Source organism: Myotis daubentonii, chromosome 7, assembly GCF_963259705.1.
Source record: "Myotis daubentonii chromosome 7, mMyoDau2.1, whole genome shotgun sequence".
Lineage (NCBI taxonomy): Eukaryota > Metazoa > Chordata > Mammalia > Chiroptera > Vespertilionidae > Myotis > Myotis daubentonii.
In genome coordinates this window covers 34,597,319-34,618,051 of record NC_081846.1, presented here as the reverse complement: position 1 = coordinate 34,618,051, position 20,733 = coordinate 34,597,319, and the positions used below count along the sequence as shown (strand labels likewise).

The following is a 20,733-nucleotide window of genomic DNA, read 5'->3' as shown; positions in this document are numbered from 1 at the left end:
GGCACACTCTGAGGTCTCTTTCCCGCCCGTGGAGCAGGCTGTCAGCTGCAGTCACCTCCAGGGCGCTTCACACTGATGCTCCAGGGAACTGGAATCTCTGGACAGGTGGGCATTTGAGCTCACTGTCCTTCCTACAGGCCAACCTATTTGAAATAACGGTTTTTGTCAAATATTTCAATCTTGGAAACATGCTTTCGGTTGGAGAGCACTTCAGTTCATCAAGCAAGCGCCAGCTTCCTCTCCTTCACCTTCCGCCCCTCCTCATCCTCCCAGAGTTGGACTCAAACGTGGGGGTATATCGCCTGTAACTCACCCCTGGTCTCTCTTGTCATTCTGGTGATTGGGTATATTAGGTGTGTGTTAATTTAAAATGATAATAATAATATTTATTGGGTACTTATTGTGTGCCAGGAATTCTACGTGCTTAACACATTAACTAATTTAACCCTTGTATTAATTTGCTATTGTCACAGTTATGAATTACCACAAACTTAGTCGCTTAAACCACTAGAACTTTATTTCCTCCCAGTTCTGGAAGTAGGCAGTCTGAAATCAAATCGAAATGTCGGCAGAACTGCATTCCCCCTAGGAGCTCTAGAGGAATGTCTATTCCTCATCTCTTCCAGCTCCAAGAGGCTGCCAGCATTCCTCGGCTTGTGGCCACATCACTCTAGTCCAGTGATGGCGAACCTTTTGAGTTTGGCGTGTCAGCATTTTGAAAAACCCTAACTTAACTCTGGTGCCGTGTCACATATAGAAATTTTTTGATATTTGCAACTATAGTAAAACAAATATTTATATTTTTGATATTTATTTTATATATTTAAATGCCATTTAACAAAGAAAAGTCAACCAAAAAAATGAGTTTGCGTGTCACCTCTGACACGCATGTCACAGGTTCGCCATCACTGGTCTAGAGTCACACTTTCCAGTGTAGTAGCCATGAGCCACATATGGCTGCTGAACACTGAAAAGGCGGTCAAGGACACTGAAGATCGGACTGTTTAATTTCAATTTATTTAAATTTAAGTGTAGACAGGCACATGCTATTATGGATACCATATTGGACAGCACAGTCCTGGGACACTTCCTTTGGAGAAACATCTGCTACCGTTGCTATTCCTTTTGGCTTGGGTCCTGTTATAAACCATCATTTCAGTTTCAAGATCCATCAATAAGCCTCATTTAAAGTATCATCACAGACAACAGAATGGTGGTTATGAGAGTGGAAGGGGGTGAGGGGGAGGATGAAGAGAGTAAAAGGGATTGAATACGTGGTGATGGAAGGAGACTAGAGTTCGGGTGCAGAGCACACAAGGCAATATACCGATGCTGTATTAGAGAATGTTATTAACCAATATCACCCCAATAAAGTAATACAGATTTAAAAATAGATGGACAGATAGATAAAAAATAAAGAAATAACATAGAAAAGGAAGTAATAAAGTGTCATCTCACCTTAGGGTGAGAGGGGGAACCTGCAGCCCAGGGAGCCGCCTGCCCTCAGCCAGGCCGTGGGACCATGGGCTCTTGTCTCTGAAGAGGTTCCAGGCTCCCCCTTGGCTCCCTCACAGGGAGCAGAGCCACCTGAGTGGCCATCAGCTCTGGAAACCAGGGCTGGTCCTAGACCGCCGGGTCGGCTGTGGAGCGTTGCCGTCCTCCCAGCTGCATCTGTTGCTCACTTGTTGGACCCACGCCTGACGTCCCGCTCACCCTTCAATCCCGGGAGAGGGACAGCCCCAAACAGGCCGATGGCTCCGTGTTGGCCCGTGCCAGTCCTTCTTCCACAGGTCCTTTTCCATCCATGGAATCTTAAGGAATCTGAAAGGGATGGAAATTAAGTAGCCTTGTTCCACTTTTAAAGCCAACACACAATCTGAAGTGATGGTTAAGAGGAAGGGCTCTGAGGTCCTCAGCAGGTGAGCCTGGCTGGGAATTGAAATGCCACTGCCTTATAATCTCATGATGTAATGGTATCTATTCTGTTAGCATAATTTTAAATATCCATTATAAATCTCACACGTGCGCGCGCACACACACACACACACACACCCCACATAGAGCTCTTAGAGCCAGGCTGCCTGGGCTCAAATTCCAGCTCTAGCATTTGCTGTGTGACCTTGAACCAGTTACTTAACCCACCTGTGCCTCCATCTCCTCATCTTGAAGTGAGGGTATTGGTATTACTAGCTCTCACTGCAAGGAAGGATGATGTAGATCAATACTTCTAAGGCCTTTGAACAGTGTGCAGCACAGGCTGCATCTTCAGTGATGATGTTCCACGTGTAGGAAGGCGTTCATTCTCAGACACACAATTTGCGGTTCATCCCCGGGTCTGCGGCCTTCCTATTCACTACTCACAACTGTGTCTTTCCAAAACGCTGCGTTGTTGCCAGTCTCTGGGAGGAGGCTGGGCTGAGAAAGGGCTGTGAGGAGTGGGGGTGAGAGGGGGATAAAGCTGAGGGGATAATAACAGAGCAGGCAAACAAAATACAGACAGTGAGGAATGTGCTTCAAGTCCCCAGGGCAGGGGTGTGACATGTCTAAGATCACCCGCAAACGGACATTCTTTCTGGAAGAGGTCTTGGAATGCTTTGTTTTGTTTTTTCATTTTCAGATTTACCCTTTGCATACAGCTCTGCAAGTCAAGGTTTGTCATGTTAAGGCAGGTGGGCCTAGGGGCCTGAGGACTCCTGTCTCACCCCGCCCCCCAGGTTGTGCTGATTTCGGCCCCAAATTCCTGGAGGGACTGCAGAGGTGATGGCCATTGGGGAAAGGAGTGCTCCCAGCCCAGCAGGCACTGGGCACGGCAGGAATGGGCTGCAGTGAGTGGTGTGTTTGGCGTGAAGGAGAATGTCAGGTTTCCTGTTTTCTTGGAGAAGTGTGTGTCTCCTGCACACATGGGAGGCTGTCTCCTGAAAACATAGGAGTGCATGTCTCCTACACACGTGGAAGTGTGTGTCTCCTGCACACATGGGAGGCTGTCTCCTGAAAACAGGAGTGCATGTCTCCTGCACACGTGGAAGCGTGTGTCTCCTGCACACATGGGAGGCTGTCTCCTGAAAACATAGGAGTGCATGTCTCCTGCACACGTGGAAGTGTGTATCTCCTGCACACATGGGAGGCTGTCTCCTGAAAACATAGGAGTGCATGTCTCCTACACACGTGGAAGTGTGTGTCTCCTGCACACATGGGAGGCTGTCTCCTATACACATAGGAGTGCATGTCTCCTGCACACGTGGAAGTGTGTATCTCCTGCACACATGGGAGGCTGTCTCCTGAAAACATAGGAGTGCATGTCTCCTGCACACGTGGAAGTGTGTGTCACCTGCACACATAGGAGTTCATGCCTCCTGCACACGTGGAAGGCTACGTGGGTTGCTCCTAGACCACGGCCTACCTGGCTTCCATTGCTGTTCACTCCTGTGGACACTGACAAAAAAATTCTCTTTTGATGCCGCGGGTCGCTCCACTGCTCATACACGAGAGACGGTGCCAGGTGCCTCCCACGGTTGCCCTTATGGGACTCCAAGGCTTGGAAAGGTTGAGTAAGGTTTTCCGGGGCTCGAGGCTCCTGAGAGACGGGGCTTGATTCTGAAAGGCACAGTGCCCCCAAAGCACATTCGTTCTGAGCGCGCCAGCCGCAGCCCTGTCTGTGGGCCCCGACCGCCGCCACCGCGGAGTGCACTGTGTCATCTTGTGGGAATGATGGCGGTGGCCACGGCCACGGGGATCATTAGCTACAACCTGTGAACCCGGGGCTCCCCTTGTCCCTGACCCCATCTCTTTCTCCTGCTTCCAAGCACCTCCACACGGAGCTGGGGTGGGTTCTGCGCAGATAGAAGGAAGGGAGAGGGGCATGATGGGATTTGAGGCGCTGGCTTGCCCAATTATTTTATAGACGACAAAGTGGGCTTAGGGAAGTCAGGGAACTTGGCTAAAAACGTGGGTAGTTACCGGCAGACTGAATCCTGGGCTTTGTGTGGAACTGGAATTGGGTCTCGAGGGCGGCTCCCAGCTGTTCCTCTGAGGACTAGTAAGACATCCAAAGAAGCCACCAGCATGTTGACAATGGCTGCCTTTGGGTAGGGGGACCGTGGCTTTGTTCGGTTTTCCCTTTACATTCCAAGTTTTCCACATGGAGTGTGAGTGACTTTCAGGATGAAAAAGAAGTTTTAGAGGAGGGTGGGAGAGGGGTGGGCGCACACCGGGAGGTGTGTGAGGGGCTCATTATTTCCTATTCCTCCTGCAATATGTTTTCAGTAAATTCTCAGAAGCATCTGTGGTCCTTCGGTGGAGATGTGAACATGTGCAGGTTACTCAGATGAGAAGGCGAATAACATTTTTCTGCCAGTTGCTTTGGTGGAAAATGAATGGGGGCCATAAGGAGAGGAGGGATGGGAACTGAAGGTCCCGGCATTCCCGCCGAGGCCTTGGGACAGGTGCACCCCCCGAGCAGTCGCCTATCTTGATGTCCGTTATCGCAGTAAACCCGATTAAGAACACACAGCAACTATAGGTTCTTGTGGTTTCTCCAGGCGCCGGCCTGTTAAAAGACAGGCCCAGGGCTCGTGTGCAAGTGCAGTGGACACACTCGCTCTCTGCGGCCCACGGTCTGTTCCAGGGGATACTGCTGCTCCCTGCAGCGTGCCTCTCTCCTCCCCTCTGGATGGCAAGCCTTCGGGGGACAGGGCTGTGATGCCTTCACCCCGTCTTCCCTGACCCTGCTCAGGGCCAGGGGGGACAGCAGATGCTGAAGATCCTGATAGTACTGTCCTGAATGTTGAGCCAGACTGTAGTGCCTCTACACTGGGGCCCAAATCAGAAGCAGCCGGAAGCTTGTCAAGCACCGAGTTCTGGGCCCAGCCCCGGAGTTCATTGTCCGTGGGTCTCAGGTGGGACCTGAGAGGCTGCGTTTTGAAGTCACCTCCCACGCCCTGTATTGACTTGCCATTCTGTGTGTGTGATAAGAACGCTTAACATAAGGTCTATCCTCCCAGCTAATTTGTTCACTCACATGACCCTTTTATTGACTATGGGCTCCATGCTGGGTAGCGAGCGGGTGTCCAGGGCTTCCTCATCTGTATGACTGACACTTGAACCCTTGACTAGCACTTCCCCTTTGCCCTCCCCTACTCGCCCCTGTCAACAACCTTCTCCTCTCTGCTCCTATGCGTCTGAGTATTTTAGGTTCTTCATGTAAGTGTATCATACAGTGTCCTGCGCTTACTTCACTTAATGTCCTCCAGATTCATCCATGTGGGAGCAAATTGCAAGATTACCTTCTTTTTTAAAAAGTATATTTTTAAAAATTGATTTCAGGGAGCAAGGGAGAGGGAGAATGGGATAGAAACATCAATGATGAGAGAGAATCATTGGCTGGCTGCCTCCTACATGCCCCCCACTGGGGATTGAGCCTGCAACCCAGGCATGTGCCCTGACTGGGAATCGAATCGTGACCTCTTGGTTCATAGGTTGATGCTCAACCACTGAGCCACACCAGCCTGGCAGATAGATTTTTTTCTCCTTTTTGATGGCTGAATAACATTCCATTGTATGTATATACCACATTTTCCTTACCCATATATCCGCCAATGGATATTTAGGGTTTTTCTATCTCTTATCTGCTGCAGTGAACATGGGGGTGTGTGTGAAAGAAAGAAAGAACTCACTCTTTTTTGTTTTCTCCCTTCCCCACACACTACTGTCACACTCACACATCAAGCAATTCCTGTGACACCGCCCTATAAAAGCCAACAAGCTGAGGGCTCAGTCCCACAAAACTGCCCCCCAACTTCAGGTGCCAGACACCAATTCCCGATGTCACCCATACTACTGATTGATTGGCTATAAATCAGGGTTTCTACAAAAACCTACTTGGGTTTGATAATCTGCTAAATGGCTCACAGAACTCAGGGAAACACTTATATTCACTGGTTTACTATAAAAGGATGTGATAAAGGACGAAGATGAACAGCCGGATGGAAGAGATGTGTAGGGCGAGGCCCGTGAAAAGGGGCGGAGCTCCCATGCCCTGTCCTACATCACCACCCTCCCAGCACCTGGACAACAAACTCCACAACACAGAAGCTCTCTAAATCCACACTTTTGGGATTTTATGGGGGTTTCCTCATGTGATCATGATAGATCATTAACTCAATTCCCATCCCCTCTCGCCTCTCTGGAAGGTAGAGGGTGAGGTTGAAATTTCCTAGCTTCTAATCACTGCTCCATCTTCCTGGTGACCAGTCCCCATCAAACTTTGCCTCCTTAGAGCAAAAGACACTCCGGTCACCCGGAAATTCCAGGGGTTTCGGAGCTCTGTGTCAGGAACCAGGGTCAGAGTTCAAACGTTAGCTCCTTGTGCTCTTATCACTTAGGAAATGACCAGGGTTCCAGGAGCTCTGTGCCAGGAACTGGAGCAGAGACTAATATATGGTTTTTCTGTTATTTCACAGTCTGCGTTCAACTCTTCAAGACCTGATTTTCTTTCCTGTAGGTAGATACCCAGAAGTGGGGCTGCTGGATCGTATAGTAGTTCTATGATTAATTTTTTGAGGGGCCTCCATACTGTTTTCCATAGTGGCTGCACCAACTCACATTCCCACCAATAGTACCCACGGTCTCTTCTCCATCCCCTCACCAACACGGGTCTTCCGTCTCTCCGATGGTGGCCATCCTAGCAGCGTGAGGTGACATCTCACTGTGGCTTTGATTTGCATTTCCCTGATGATCAGTGAGGCTGAATACCTTTCCTTGTACCTGTTGTCCAATTGTATGTCTTCTTTGGAGAAATGTCTGTTCAGGTTACTTTGCCCATTTTTTAAAAAGGTCTTTTTATTTTGTTTCTGTTTTTGCTATCAAGTTGTGGGAGTTCCTTATATATTTTGGATGCTAACCCTCTATTGGATAGATGGCTTGCCAATGCTTTCTCCCCCTCTGTAGATTGCCTTTTTATTTTGCTGTTTCCTTCCTACTGAGAAGCTTTTGCGTTTGATGAAGTCCCACTGGTCCATGTTTGCTTTTGTTGCCTGTGTTTTTGGAGTAGAGTTTGGGTTTCTTATGAGCTTCCAGGAGACACGGATGACCCTGGTCCGGGGACAATTTGCATATTACCCTTTTATTACATAGGATTGTTTATTTTCTTAAAGTAGCACATGAGACGTGAGTTTGAAACATACATATCTGAACATTTTGTTAGTGTGCCCTTTCCCTCCTCTTTTCTAAGCTTCCTAGATTCTTGAGTTAGAGAGGGGAATGACGCCTCCCTTAAACTGGGAAGGTTGGTGGGTGAGCAATGCCTGGGGTTATGAACTGAGTCTGTGCAGAGAGACGGATGGCAGCCTATTTAGTGGGAAAATCTTTCCATTCCTTCCTAAAGGGGTGCTCTTGCCTGGGTGTTAATTTTTCTCTACACATAGGTATTTAAGACAGAGAGGCGAAATTAAAGCGGCTATTTTCTCAACCCAAATCACAATAGTGAACTGTAATATATTGTCCGTTCTAATAAGATAAAAGTGGGCGGGGGTTGGGCAGGGCGGTTCCTGTAGGATTCAAGCAGGCACAAAGATAACACCTTCAGATCAAGAAGGAGGCTTCTGTCTGAGTGGTAACTGCTTGTGATGCCCGCTAATAAGTAGACACATCACGGGATAAATCAGATTGTGTAATGGGCCACTAAGAAACTGCCATGCTCCACACACTCCTTCTTCCTCCTCTCCTTTGAGGGATGGAGGACCGTGGTAACTAAGTCCATGTGCAGCCAATTGCCTTTATTGAGTGTCAGTGAATTTATAGGCAGCAAGTGACACTTCTGGGGGCTTCTGTGCAGTGGCACAAGCTGCTCTCTTCAGAACGCAGGAGGAATTTATGAGCCTGCTGACATGAACAGAGGTGACGGGATGGCTTGGGGGGTACCGGCCGGAAACCCCTCCATCCATATATTTTTCATACTTGATGAAACACAGATAAATCTCTGTCCTGCGTGTCTGAAACGGTAGGACCCGCTGAAGCTCAGTGTCGGGCCTCGGGGGGGAAATGTATCACGTTAGTGGTCCTGCTTTCTAAATCACCGCCAACTCTGGAGCCGGTCATTCTCACATTTGTGCAAAAATGTTTGACAATATGCATAAATTTTTAATAGGCCCCCACTTTACCAAATGTTCTCCACCTCGGATCTGCTCACTGAGAGTTACAGGGCACGGGTGTTTTTCTCCTCAGGCTGCCTCAGTAAAAGAACAGACAGGCAGATGGCTGTGTTGAAGGCATTTTTATAAGAAAGTAACATGAATCACTGAGTGGATTCTGTGAGAAATTAACATCGCCCTCCCCCCACCAGCCTTTGTCACATGCAAATCCTAGAGTTCCCAGAGCTGAAAGGAACTTTGGAAATTGGCTAATAGGCACACAACACTTATTGTTCAATAACTGAATGAATCAACCTTGTTGCACTGTACCACGTGGCGGAGAGGGAAGCCGGCCAGGTTCCCACTGCAGTGGAGCCGTTGGCTCAAATCACGTCGCTAATTAGTGGCAGGAGCCCCAGGTTTCTTCATTTCCAGGAAAATACTATTTTCATTACACGTCTAGCCTCCCTAGTGCTTCTGTCTCACATCTAAGGCCTTATTTTAGGGCTTTATTGCTGGAACCCAGCGGTATATGCTTTCCGTGGCCATGAGCTTGGCCGTGCCCTGGAGTCCCGGGGAAGTGCTGGGCGGTGTAGCCGAGCCTGCAGATTCTTGAGCTGCTCAGAGCGTGGCTCTGCTTGGACACGGCTCTCGGACTTGCTCAGGTCTTGCCTCCTCGTCTGCTTCCCTTCTCTGACCCCATGGTAATCTCACTGAGGCCCACGGCCTTCAATTCCATCATACTGCTGACTCCCCAAGGCAAACCTCCCGTCCAGATTGCTCACTTAAATTCTAGATGTGGAGACCCAGCTGTCCAGATGTGGGACAGCACAGCTTCCACGTGTCCAGAACTATGCTGGCATCTCACCCCTCCAGTGGCTCCATATAAGGCCTTTCCCTCCCCAGTGCATGTGAATCCACCCACCCAACCTCAGCCCAACACCCAGTCCGTCAAAAAATAGCATTGGCTCCACCTTTAAAATATGCCCAAACCCACCCACTTTGCAGACCCCCGTCTTCACTGACAGCTGGGTCAGGTTCAGCCTCACCCACCACCCTGGCCTGGACCCCAGTAGCCTCCTAACTCATCGCCTTGCTCCGACCCTATTCTCAAAATCTGTTTCGGTGTGATGGCCGGATATTCACCATCTGTTGCTGAGTAACACTATGACCATCAAGTTAGTGGCTTCACACAACCCCCACTGATGACGGCACAGTTCCCGTGGGCAGAAGCATGGGCACCGCTGAGCTGGGTCCTCTGCTCAGGGCCCCACCGGCTGCACCAGGTGCTGCCTGTGGTCGGGGGCTCCTCTGCTTCCACACTTGCGCAGCTCATAGCAGCATTCGGATTGGGGCCTCAGCTCCCTGCTGGCTGTTGGCCAGAGGGCACCCCAGCCCCTTACCAGGTGGGCTGTCACTATGGCAGCTGGCTTCATCAAAGCCAGCAGGAGAGTCGGGGAGCAGGTGGAAGTTACCACTGTATAGGACACACTCAGGGAAGGGGCAGCCCTTTGTCCTGCTGTGTTCCCCTCACCCCAGCACAGTGAGTCCGGGCTCACTGTCCTGTGGCCACGGACAGCTGGGCTCCCAGATGCTCCAGTCAGCTCAGGGACACCTGCCAGCTCAGGGCAGGAACTGGGACCCCACCCCAGATGCCCCATCCACGGGAATCCCAGTTCTGGGGAGACCGGCCTCCATGGCTCTGCTCCCAGGACTGTCCCTCTCGGGAAGCTGGGAGAAGCGAGGCTGGAGGCTGCTTGCTCTCTGGCTCCGTCGTCATGTACTCCATCAGACAGTGCTTGGAGACTGCCAGTGGAACAAAATCAGACCTCAAGTAACTGTTCCCAGAAACATAAATAGCTCAATGGTAGGAAAATGCAATATTTTATACATCAATAAAGCAATATGACCTTTTTGGTTCATGCAGAAAAACCATTTGATAAAATACCCTCTTCTTATTTAAAAAACTTAAAAACATAAAGACAAGGGTTGATTCTTAGCATAATAAACTACAACAGTACCCACCACCTAGTAGACATTCAATAAATATATTTTAAATGAGTAAATGAATGAATGAATGAAACATTTATTTTTTAAAACAAAAGAGAGCTACATACTTAATGAGGAAATACTAGATTCCTTCCCATGAAAGAAAAGAACAATATGAATGGGCTTTGCCCCTGATAACAGTTAGTGCCATAATATAAATTATTGTTAAAATATTGACATTTTAGCAAATACGAGGAATAAATATTTTTAAGTGTTCAAAAATGTTTTTTAAATCAATGATAGGATTACTATGAAAGAGAAACACATGAACCCGTACAAAGCCTATAAATGTTAATAGGAAGGAGAGACGAACCTCTTCAATAGCTGGCAGGCCCTGCCGAGTTTCCGGTTAAAGGGGAAGATGACACGTCTGCTCTGGGTAATTTATAGAGAGAACACAGTTTCAATTAAAATCTCAACAGGATTAGTTATTGAACTTGAAAACATAGTTATTAAAGTCATTGGGATTAAAAGAAAAACAATAAGGAAGGACAAATGGCACTGTATTTTCAAGTATATTATAAAGAAAAATGAGGCAGATGCATGATACTAATGTACAGGCACACACATAGATCAGCGGAACAAAGCGGAGAGCCCAGGACCTGACAACAGAGATGGAAACCGACGGCGCGTGATAAATTAAGGAAAACAGTAATAAGGGTGGAAAAAATATGGTTGCAGTAAGTAGGTTGCTTAATTGTTAAAGCCCACGGGTAGCCGAAAGCAGAATGGAGAGTGTAACCCCCCTGGAGGAAGGTCAGAATTTTCCAACTGTAGAAAAAAACATTTTCTAAGAAAGATACAAGAAGACATAAAAGGAACTGGATGCACAGAAATTCAAGGTTCCAGAGCCGTCGGCCTGGAGAGGGGGACGACCCCAGCACCTAGGAGACTGGTCCTCCGCCAGGGAGGTGCCTGGGGCTCCTGGGGCTCCGTCTTCTACAATATTGAAGAAGCCATCTGGACTTGAGAGAGAGCAGTGCCATTTCGTTTTGAAAAATGTTAAGCAGAGTCTAAAATTTTCTAGATTATAAAGTCCATGTTCAGTGTTCATATTCAAATGTTTCTAAATACTTCTTAGGGAATAGATTTAATGAGTAACTTCAAGTCTACTGCTGGGGTCCAGCCCCAGCAGGTCCAGGGGTCCCCAAAGGTGTGGACGGAGTCGGCGAAGAAGGAATGACACAGAGACAGCGTTCTGTTCCCAAAGGCTGAATTCTTGCTTCAAAAAGATGTGATCCCCTGAGATGTGCTGGCACTGGCCTGTGGGTGACTAAATGCAGACTGAACTCAGGATACTGATACTTCCACAGACTTGCCAGGCTCCACACCCAGTCCTCAAACCTGGTGTTCTTGGGTGGCTTTCACAGTCTTGCTTCTCCTTTCCTGTCTCGTTCTGTAGAAACCAGAGCCTTCACACGCACCCTCCAGTTATCGCCCTGCAGCCACATGGCAGGGCCCAGGTTCTACACCACCAGTCCCAGCGGCAGGCTCTGGCACCCAGTGAAGAGCCTGCATTGGCCTCGCCTGTTGGGGGACATGAAGGCAGATAGAAGCCGGGCTGCACACTGCCTTTGTAAATCAGCAAAATGATGGAAGTTCAAAGATAATCAAATGGTTTTAGAATTAAGATTCAAAGAATAATGGAGGGAAAGCCATGATTTAAGTCGTGTATAGGCACAGAGTCAGCAGCACAGTTAACAATAATTCTGCAGAGGATTTTGTGTCAACAGTTCAGTAGGCAAGATCCTTGTGTTTCTGAAAGCACTTTTCAAGCTGCAGAGGGACACAGCAGCAACCATCTAAAACAGGGGTGGGCAAACTTTTTGACTCGAGGGCCACAATGGGTTCTTAAACTGGACCCGAGGGCCGGAACAAAAGCATGGATGAAGTGTTTGTGTGAACTAATATAAATTCAAAGTAAACATCATTACATAAAAGGGTACGGTCTTTTTTATTTTTAGTTTTATTCATTTCAAACGGGCCGGATCTGGCCCGTGGGCCGTAGTCTAGGCGTTCTGTCTGCCACCAGAACCACTATTCCCAGAATTCCTGGTGCTCCCCACGCTCTCGGTTTTCCCTTCCTGCTCTGTCTCCATGCCACGGCCTCCCACTCTGCCAAGTCCTCCAAGCCACCAGCTTTCCCTCTCTGCTCTCCGCCCGGGGGCTTTGGGGACGTGGCTCCCCCAGTCACTGAGCCATGTCCCCCCAAGCCTCCAGCTCTCCTGCTCTGCTCTCCACCCAGCAGCTTGGGGGAGTGACTGAGGGAGCCATGTCCCCCCAGGCTGCCGGCTCTCCCGCTCTGCTCTCCGCTAGCGCCTGTGTATGTAAATTAACCTGCCATCTTTGTTGGGTTAATTTGCACACTCACTCCTGATTGGCTGGTGAGCGTAGCAGAGGGATGGTTGATTTGCATGTTTCTCTTTTATTATATTGGATAGTCAGGGAAGACCTCATGGATGCGATGACATTTGAGCAAGTGAAGGACACACTGGGTGTAGTATTTTACCTCTAAGAGTGAACTTCTCTCTGAGGAGGGAGTGCCCAGGGGTCCAGGTAGATGGAGGAGCAGCGGGAGCCAGGTGAGCAGAGAGGAAGTGGGGGGAGGGGGGAGGTGAGCCAGGCACAGGGGAATACCACGTGGAGGCCATGGTACCACATAATTTGAAGTCCTCAGTTACTTTCCTGAAAGTCCCCAGATGGACTGTCACCAGCAGGGATGCTGTCAGCCCCCAGCAGTCAGTGTCAGAAATACTGTGAGAGCCAAAATAATGTTTCCATTTGCTCATGTCTGAGTGTACGCGTCTCTCCCAGGAGGTCTCACACCTTCTCAGTGCGCTGTGCCCCGGGCACTGAAACACTCGTCAGCTGCAGCTTCCTTCTGGTGAGCAGTGAGGGATCAATTGTGTCTTAGTCCTGAGCACCCAGACTGCGAGGGGGAAGGCAGTGCCCCTGTCTTAACCAGAGCCCCCTCTCAGCCAGACCACACACTGAAAACGTGGGGTAACAGCCAAGAAAATACAAAAACTGTTTTCTCTTCACATCCTCCAAGTGACCAAGTCACAGGGACAGAGTCCCAGCCAGGGCGAAGCCAGGGTTCCCTCAGCATGTCACCAAGCAGGGTGCCGCTGCTGTGGGGGAGGTCCCCTTGCCACGGAGGGACAGACTGGAGTGGTATGAGCACAAGAAAGCCTGTGTGTGTGAGTGTGTGTGTGTGTCTGTGTGCTGAGCACAAGGTGAAGAGCTATCAGTTTACACTGTTATTTTCTGGATATGAATTTTAAAATTTATCTTTTAAATGTGTGCCCTGCAGCAGTTTTTACATTCTTTCAAGATAAGACTAATTCAATTTCAGATTATTAATTGTTTAAACTATTATAACTAAGAAAAAACAGGTATCTTTACTTACCTATTAAAGTAAATATATTTAATATTACTTTTGAAAAAAGTAATGTATGTTATTAAATCTTACTGTGACTTAATATGCGTCTTTGTGACTATTGGCATGGGACAAAGTTGAGAATTCTACTGTAAAACTGGAACATGTAAATTCTTTTAGTTTTTAGTTTATATAAACGGCTACATCTACTATGAGTCCTCAAAACCATTCGAGCTTTAAATGTGGAAATAAAATTATACAGTGGAGTTGCTTGTAAAGGTGGCAGCAACAGAATCAGGGGACTGGGTATGAAGAAGAGAGTGCTCTAGTTTGTCGGCTCCGTGCAATCAGAGTTTTGAACCAGGAACCGGCTGGGCCAAGTGATTTACAGATCGAGACAAAACATGGTCAGGCAAGCTAAGGATGTTTGAGCTATGAATCTTGTGGACAAGTAGCGTCTGAGGTCAAGCATGTGCATCAGCCAAATATTGCGCCATGTGATGTGGAATGTGAGCTGCGTGAGGGCAAGGTCAGCATCTTTTAATGTTCAATCACTGTCTCCCCCATTGCATCTAGAATCGAGTTGGTACTAACCAGGTATTTGTTGATTGACTACACAAATAAATGCATTAATGAAAAATGGGTGGGTGGGTGAATGGGTGGAGGATGGATGGATGGGTGGATGGATGGATAAATGGATGGATGGATGGATGGATAAATGGATGGATGGGTGGGTAAGTGGATGGGTGGATGGATGGATAGATGGGTGGATGGATGGATGGTGGGTGAGTGTGTGAAGGCACCAAAGTAGCTGTGATGACGGTAGCTCAATAGAACGTCACACACACTGTGTGATCACCCACCATCCTCAGTGTTAGTGCATTTGTCCAGAGACCGCCCCCCCCCCCCACACACACACACACTGCATTGTGTTTAGTTCCTTTCAAAGCAACACTGAGGAACTGAGTCACATTCCCACAAAATGAGTCCAACAGTAAAGATTCAAGAGACCTGAGCCGTTTAGTCCAGACAATGACATAACTGTCTTAAAATGTTTGACTAGCAATTATGTGGAAGAGAAAGAATCAAATTCTGTGTGTCCCCAGAAGGTCAAACAAGAAGCCAGGAGTCAGGTTGCAGTTGGCTCAGTGTCAGAAAGGACTTCGTAACAGCGGAGGGCTGGAAATGGAGGGGCTGCCTGGGGGAGAGGGAGCCGACTGCCATGGGGGCATCTGAGCAGTGGCTCGGGGAGACATTCTAGAGCAGCGGTTCTCAAATTGTGTGACCTCTGAGGTCTCCAAGATCTTCTCAGGATCTAAAAGTCAAACTCTTTCCATATGACTTATTTGCAATGGTTCCTGACATTCCCACCAAACCACACTGGTGGGGGGAGCAGCAGGGAGCAGGCAGAGACCCCCATTGGTGGTCACCACGGTCCTCCTCGTTACCCACCGGCCTTGGAAACGGTTTCGTTTAACGACCCCGGCGGGTGCAGTAAGGGATAACTCAGTTATTGAGACTTGACCCTTGAATACACAGCTTTTTAATATTCTGTGAGACAGAGCCAGGAGCGCCCAGAAATGCCTTCCACTGCACACCAAGTGTGACCACCGTCACAAGCTGAGAGCTAGCCACTTTTTACGGGACGTCCCTGTTATTTAAAAAACAGCTGATGAACTCTGGTGATTCAGAGTTGGGTTTGGGGGAGAGATTCTCCTCAAAAATGAACCAAATGAGCCTAACGGAAAACAACCCAGGGTATCTGTGGCCAACAGTAAAATTTGAGCTTTCTAGAGAAAATTGAAAATTTCAAAACCCTGTAGGACCTCCATGAGTTTGAGAGCTTCCCATTACTTAGCCTTTTTGTTAGAAGGTTGATAATAAATGTGATTCTGATGAGAGGAAATGTATCGACATTGGGAAGATCTGCATAATGCAGTGAACCCCGTGACCAATACCTGGTGTTACAAAACCGTGCATGGGCAAAAAAGACATATCCAACACTCAAGATGGGCGGATGGATTTTCACGTGATGGAGAAGGCAAGTTCACTGATGTGGTTTCAGATTCCACATCACAGCCAGCCTTTAGGAAGCTACCACTTGTTGAGTCATATAGAATCAAAGCGGAGTATTCTGTTACCTGAAAGGCTATTAATATTGTCCTCTCTTGCTCTGACCAGTGTGTTCAGTGGTTAGAGCATCGCCCCAGGCAGTGAAGGGTCTTGGGTTCAATTCCCAGTCGAGGGAACATACCTGGGTTGCAGGTTCATTCCCTGGTCCCTGTGGGGGCACGTGCAGGAGGCAGCCAATCAATGCGTCTCTCTCATATCAATATTTTATCTCTCCCTCCCTCCCACTCTATCTAAAAATCAATGGGAAAACAGTCCTCAGGTGAGGATTAACACAAAGAAATTGCTCTCTCTTTTCCAATTATGCATATACATGAGGCCAGGTTTTCTTACTAAGCTTCAACCAAAACAACGTATGGCAACGGACTCAACATAGGAGCAGATAGGAGCATTCAGCTATTCCGTTAAGCCAAACCTTAAGGTGACTTCAAAGATGCAAATCAGTCACATTCTTCTTACTAAACTTTTTTATTGGGGAAATATGTTATTCATTAAAAATGACATTTATGTTAACATATAACAGGTTTATTATTGTAATTTTTAAATTAATTAAAAATACATATTTTAGAAATGTCTCAGTTTTACTATAAAATTCGGTAAATATCAATAGCAATAACACATTTTCAGAAAGCTCTTTGGGATACTGAAAAGTTGTTTGAGTGTAAAGTATCTCTCAGTGGTTAGAGCATCGGCCTGTGCACCGAAGGGGTGCAGGTTCGATTCCCAGTCAAGGGCATGTACCCGGGTTGCGGGTTTGCTCCCACCTCTGGTCCGGGCACATGCAGGAGGCAACCAATCGATGAGTCTCACATTGATTTCTCTCTCTCTCTTTACCCCTCTCCCTCCCTCCCACTCTCTCTGAAAAGCAATGGAAAAAAATACCCTCTGATGAGGATTAACAACAACGAAAAGAATGTAAGGGGTTCCTAGGCCCAAAAGTCTGAGAACCACTACTACAGAGCCGTTTTACACGTGGCTGTCTCCTCGGACCCTTGGCTTCTGTACTGATGGAACTGATGGGCCATCTTCTCTTTCTATATGCTGAGTAAACAGAACATTTGTGCCAGTCAGTTCCCTTTAGAAATATTAACTACACATTCCTTCTGAAATTCCTCAACATTAAATTACAAAGCCTGCTTTTCAAAATGTAGGAAATTATATGGTTACAGCAAAAGTAAATTACTACTTGGCACCCATAAAATATAGACCCTTAGGCTTACTAAAGCCTAAAGCATGCGTGTGTATTTCATGCACTATTACTACATTTGTAACTGTAACACCTCCACCCTTCTGTTTAGTTTCAAACTCCTGTGTTTATCCTAAACTTTAAACAGGAAGAAATGATTTGTGCTTCTGTCTTGATTCTTAACTCAAGCACAGAGTAGCTCAATAATTTAAAGGGGGGAAAAAGAAAGCGAAGCGTCCAGTCTGCCTGAGAGAGAGAGTAACAACTCCTGCAGGAGGGAAGCCGCTCCTGCGGTGCCAGACCCTCCTGCTCCTGAGAGACCTCGAGTCTGGCCCCGGATGGTCAGGGCGGCCCCGTCTGAATAACTAGCACTTATTTAAATGAGCATCAACAGAGCCAGCTAAGGGGGAAAATAACAGGAGGACTGTGATCCTTTCTATTAAATTTGCCTTTTCTTCCTCCTCAGGAACTTAACTGGCACCTTCCCCGAATACCCTAAAGCAGAAGAAGGAGGTTCCGCTATCATTTTTTCAAACAAGACCCCACAACAGGTACAAATATTCTGAAAAATAAAATGTAAATGTACCGTGATTTTATTTCCTTAAAGTTTGGAGTTGCTGGTTTGTCGTTATTAGGTCTTGGTTATTTTTATTTATTTATTTTTACTATGCTTTTTAAATTTATTTCAGAGAGGAAGGGAAAGGGAGGGAGAGATAGAAACATCAATGATGAGAGAGAATCATGGATCAACTGCCTCCTGTATGCGCCCTACTGGGGATTGAGCCTGAAACCTGGGAATGTGCCATGGCCGGGAATCGAACCATGACCTCCTGGTTCATGGGTTGATAGTCATCCACTGAGCCACATCAGCCGGCAGATCTTGGTTATTTTTCAACTTTGTTGCACGTCAATTGTCACAATAAGACTTAATAACGTACATTTTTCATGGTACTTTTTGCAAAAGTAATATTAAATATATTTAATAGATAAGTGAAGATATTTAGTTCATACCCAGTCTCCTGATTGTTTTGATGCCCCCTTTACAAGCAACTCCACTGCAAAAATGGAACATGTAAATGACTAGGTCTGCCATGAGGTCACCAATGCATGTACTTTCCAATTTACCTCAAAATGAACTTACCTTCCTCCCTCTTGCCTTTGAACGAGATGCAACAACACATGGTGCTCAAATTAGTTAGTTCTGAGCAGCTTGATTTCAGGAGCCCTTTCTGTGCATGTCCCTGCTCACCTCAGTCTCGTCTCCTGCCCCATCATCACCACAGTCACTACCACACCCCCTCACCTTCCTCCTCACCCTCAGACTGCTGCGCCTGAAATGCCCTTGTCCATGTCAGGCCCCCCCTCCCTCCACGGCGCCCATCCACCCACCTTCCTTCTCAGGTCCTTCTCACCCATCCAGACTCCACTGTTTGCCACATCGATGTTCTTCCAGAGAAGTGCTATTTGGTCATCTCCCTGGCATCTGACTAAACTGACGTGGAAAGTTAGTCTTAGAAATGTCTTAATAAACTAGAGAGAGGGAAATGTCCTTACTCTCGGAGCATCATAGAAACCAAGAGAAGACTTGCATGATTCTCATCAGTGAAGCTTTAGAGGCATTGCCCTCAAAAGGAAAACTCAGGGAAAGAAATGATTTCTGTAAGAAGTATTAATTAATATTTTTCTGTAAGTTCTTATTACCTAATGCAGTAAGATAAAAAAAAAGAGTTATAACTATTTTAGAGTGATAATTTTATCATTATTTTTACATTATCTGATCATCTTCCTAAAACACACAATAAACTTAAAAATTGTATTAACATATTATACAAAATGATATTTGTAAAAATTATACTGAATAAATTGAAAGAAGACTTGAAGCTACAGACTGGTAAATTATTTCCCTGGAAAGACTCAATAAAGTACAAGTACACATTATCCTTTGACTGTTCTATGCAGTCAATGCAATGCCAATCAAATCAAAACAACTTTATTGACAAAATTATTCTCCAGTTACATGGAAGAATAAATACGTGAAAATGTGTGAAAAGGGCTATAACCACAGGGAACTTGCCCCACTTGATATAAATCAAATTATAAAGATAAAGTAATTAAAATATCACAGTAATGGGAAAAGAATAGACTGATAACATGTGATGATAAATATCTCTCATATATAGAGTTCTTAGAAAGTAATGAGAAAAATCTGACCACCTCAGTAGAAAAAACGACAAAGAATACAAACAGAAATTTAATAGCAGAAATTTTACAAGTCACTAACAAAGAAATTTAAAAATGAAGCCGAAACCGGTTTGGCTCAGTGGATAGAGCGTCGGCCTGCGGACTGAAGGGTCCCAGGTTCGATTCCGGTCAAGGCCATGTACCTGGGTTGCGGGCATATTCCCAGTAGAAGATGTGCAGGAGGCAGCTGATCGATGTTTCTCTCTCATCGATGTTTCTAACTCTCTATCTCTCTCCCTTCCTCTCTGTAAAAAATCAATAAAATATATTAAAAAAATGAAAATGGTTCTGTATCTTTTTCACATATGGGATTGGTAAAAATTTGAAATCATGATAATAACTGTAGTTTCTAAGCATGTGAGGGAAAAAAAACACTCCCATACATTGCTGCTGGATACATAAATGAGCATAACATTTTTTATGGGAAATGGACTAAGTAAATATCAAAAATTTTAATCTATATATCCTTTGATCCATAAATATTATTGAAGAAATTGATACTAAGGAAATAATAAGACACGCTTCCATGGATCAACAAATTTTTTCCATAAAGGGACAAAAGTAGTAAATATTTGAGTCTATGGAACCTACATTCTCTACTACAACTACTCAACTTTGCCATGATAGTATGAAAGCAAAAACGGACAGTATGTGAATGAATGGACATGTCTGTGCTCCAATAAAACTTTATTTATAAACATGTGCATCAGGCCAGATTTGGCCCAGTCACTGTAATTCACTGATCCCTGCCACAGACATTGAAAAAGCTGTTCATGTTTGCCTTGTTTATAGCATTGACCAAGCAGGAAATGGGCTACTGGTTTTCAGTAGGGACTGTGCAGCTGTGGAGGGCTCTGGTCATCTTGTCTGTCCCCTGTGCACCCCTGCAGGAGCTCTCAGAGTCAAGCACACAGGTCTCCCCCACTTCCCTGTCAAAGCCAACTCAGCTTCCAGAGCCTTCCCTCCACCCCCAGAGGACTCCCGTCTTTCTCCTCTGAACTCTGTGGACACTTATTACCCACACCCTTGTTTGGCAGGTCACCAAGCCCTACCTGAGTGACTGTGGTTTGGACTGGTGTTATTTCACTCGTTATGTTTAGGTCTTGTCCCTCCAGCTAAATCATCAGGCACAGGTCCTGTCTTGAAAGCCCATGGCAAGCAGCCAAACACGTTGCATGTTAGTTTAGAAAGGTAACAATTATAGGATTAAGAATGTCAGTGGAATGTCTAAATTGTACCGGGGAAACATCTAAAAGAAGAGTTAACATCTAGTCAAACTAAAAACAAGAGAGAACTGAGGACGCCTGGTTAATAATTAAAATAACACAAGGGACCACGGAGCAGAAGATTGAGGAGTCGGGCTGGTGTGGAGAAGTCACAGCCCCCGTGTGCTAGGTCTGCAGCCTGAGGCCAGCTATTCCCCCTACATCTCAGTTTTCTCATCTGCACAAGGACACCCACGCCGTGTCTACCTCCTGGGTCTGATGCACTGATTAGAGGGGATGATACTTGTACTGAACACAGAACTGGGCACGCAAAAAGCTTTCGGGAAGCTTTAGCAGTTGTTACAAATGTTAGTTGTAGTAGGATGAAGAGGTAGACCAAGCCTAATCATTCTAATG

At 46.5% G+C, this 20,733-nt stretch overlaps 1 protein-coding gene across 1 annotated transcript in view; it reads left to right on the top strand.

Annotated features, from left to right (window-relative positions):
* Positions 1 to 20,733, top strand: part of IQCA1 (IQ motif containing with AAA domain 1) — a 117,934-nt gene that overhangs the window by 37,268 nt on the left and 59,933 nt on the right. Inside the window, exon 7 of the mRNA XM_059703636.1 lies at positions 17,337 to 17,421. Within this exon, the coding sequence (XP_059559619.1) occupies positions 17,337 to 17,421 (85 nt within the window). The remainder of the gene's footprint in view (positions 1 to 17,336; positions 17,422 to 20,733) is intronic.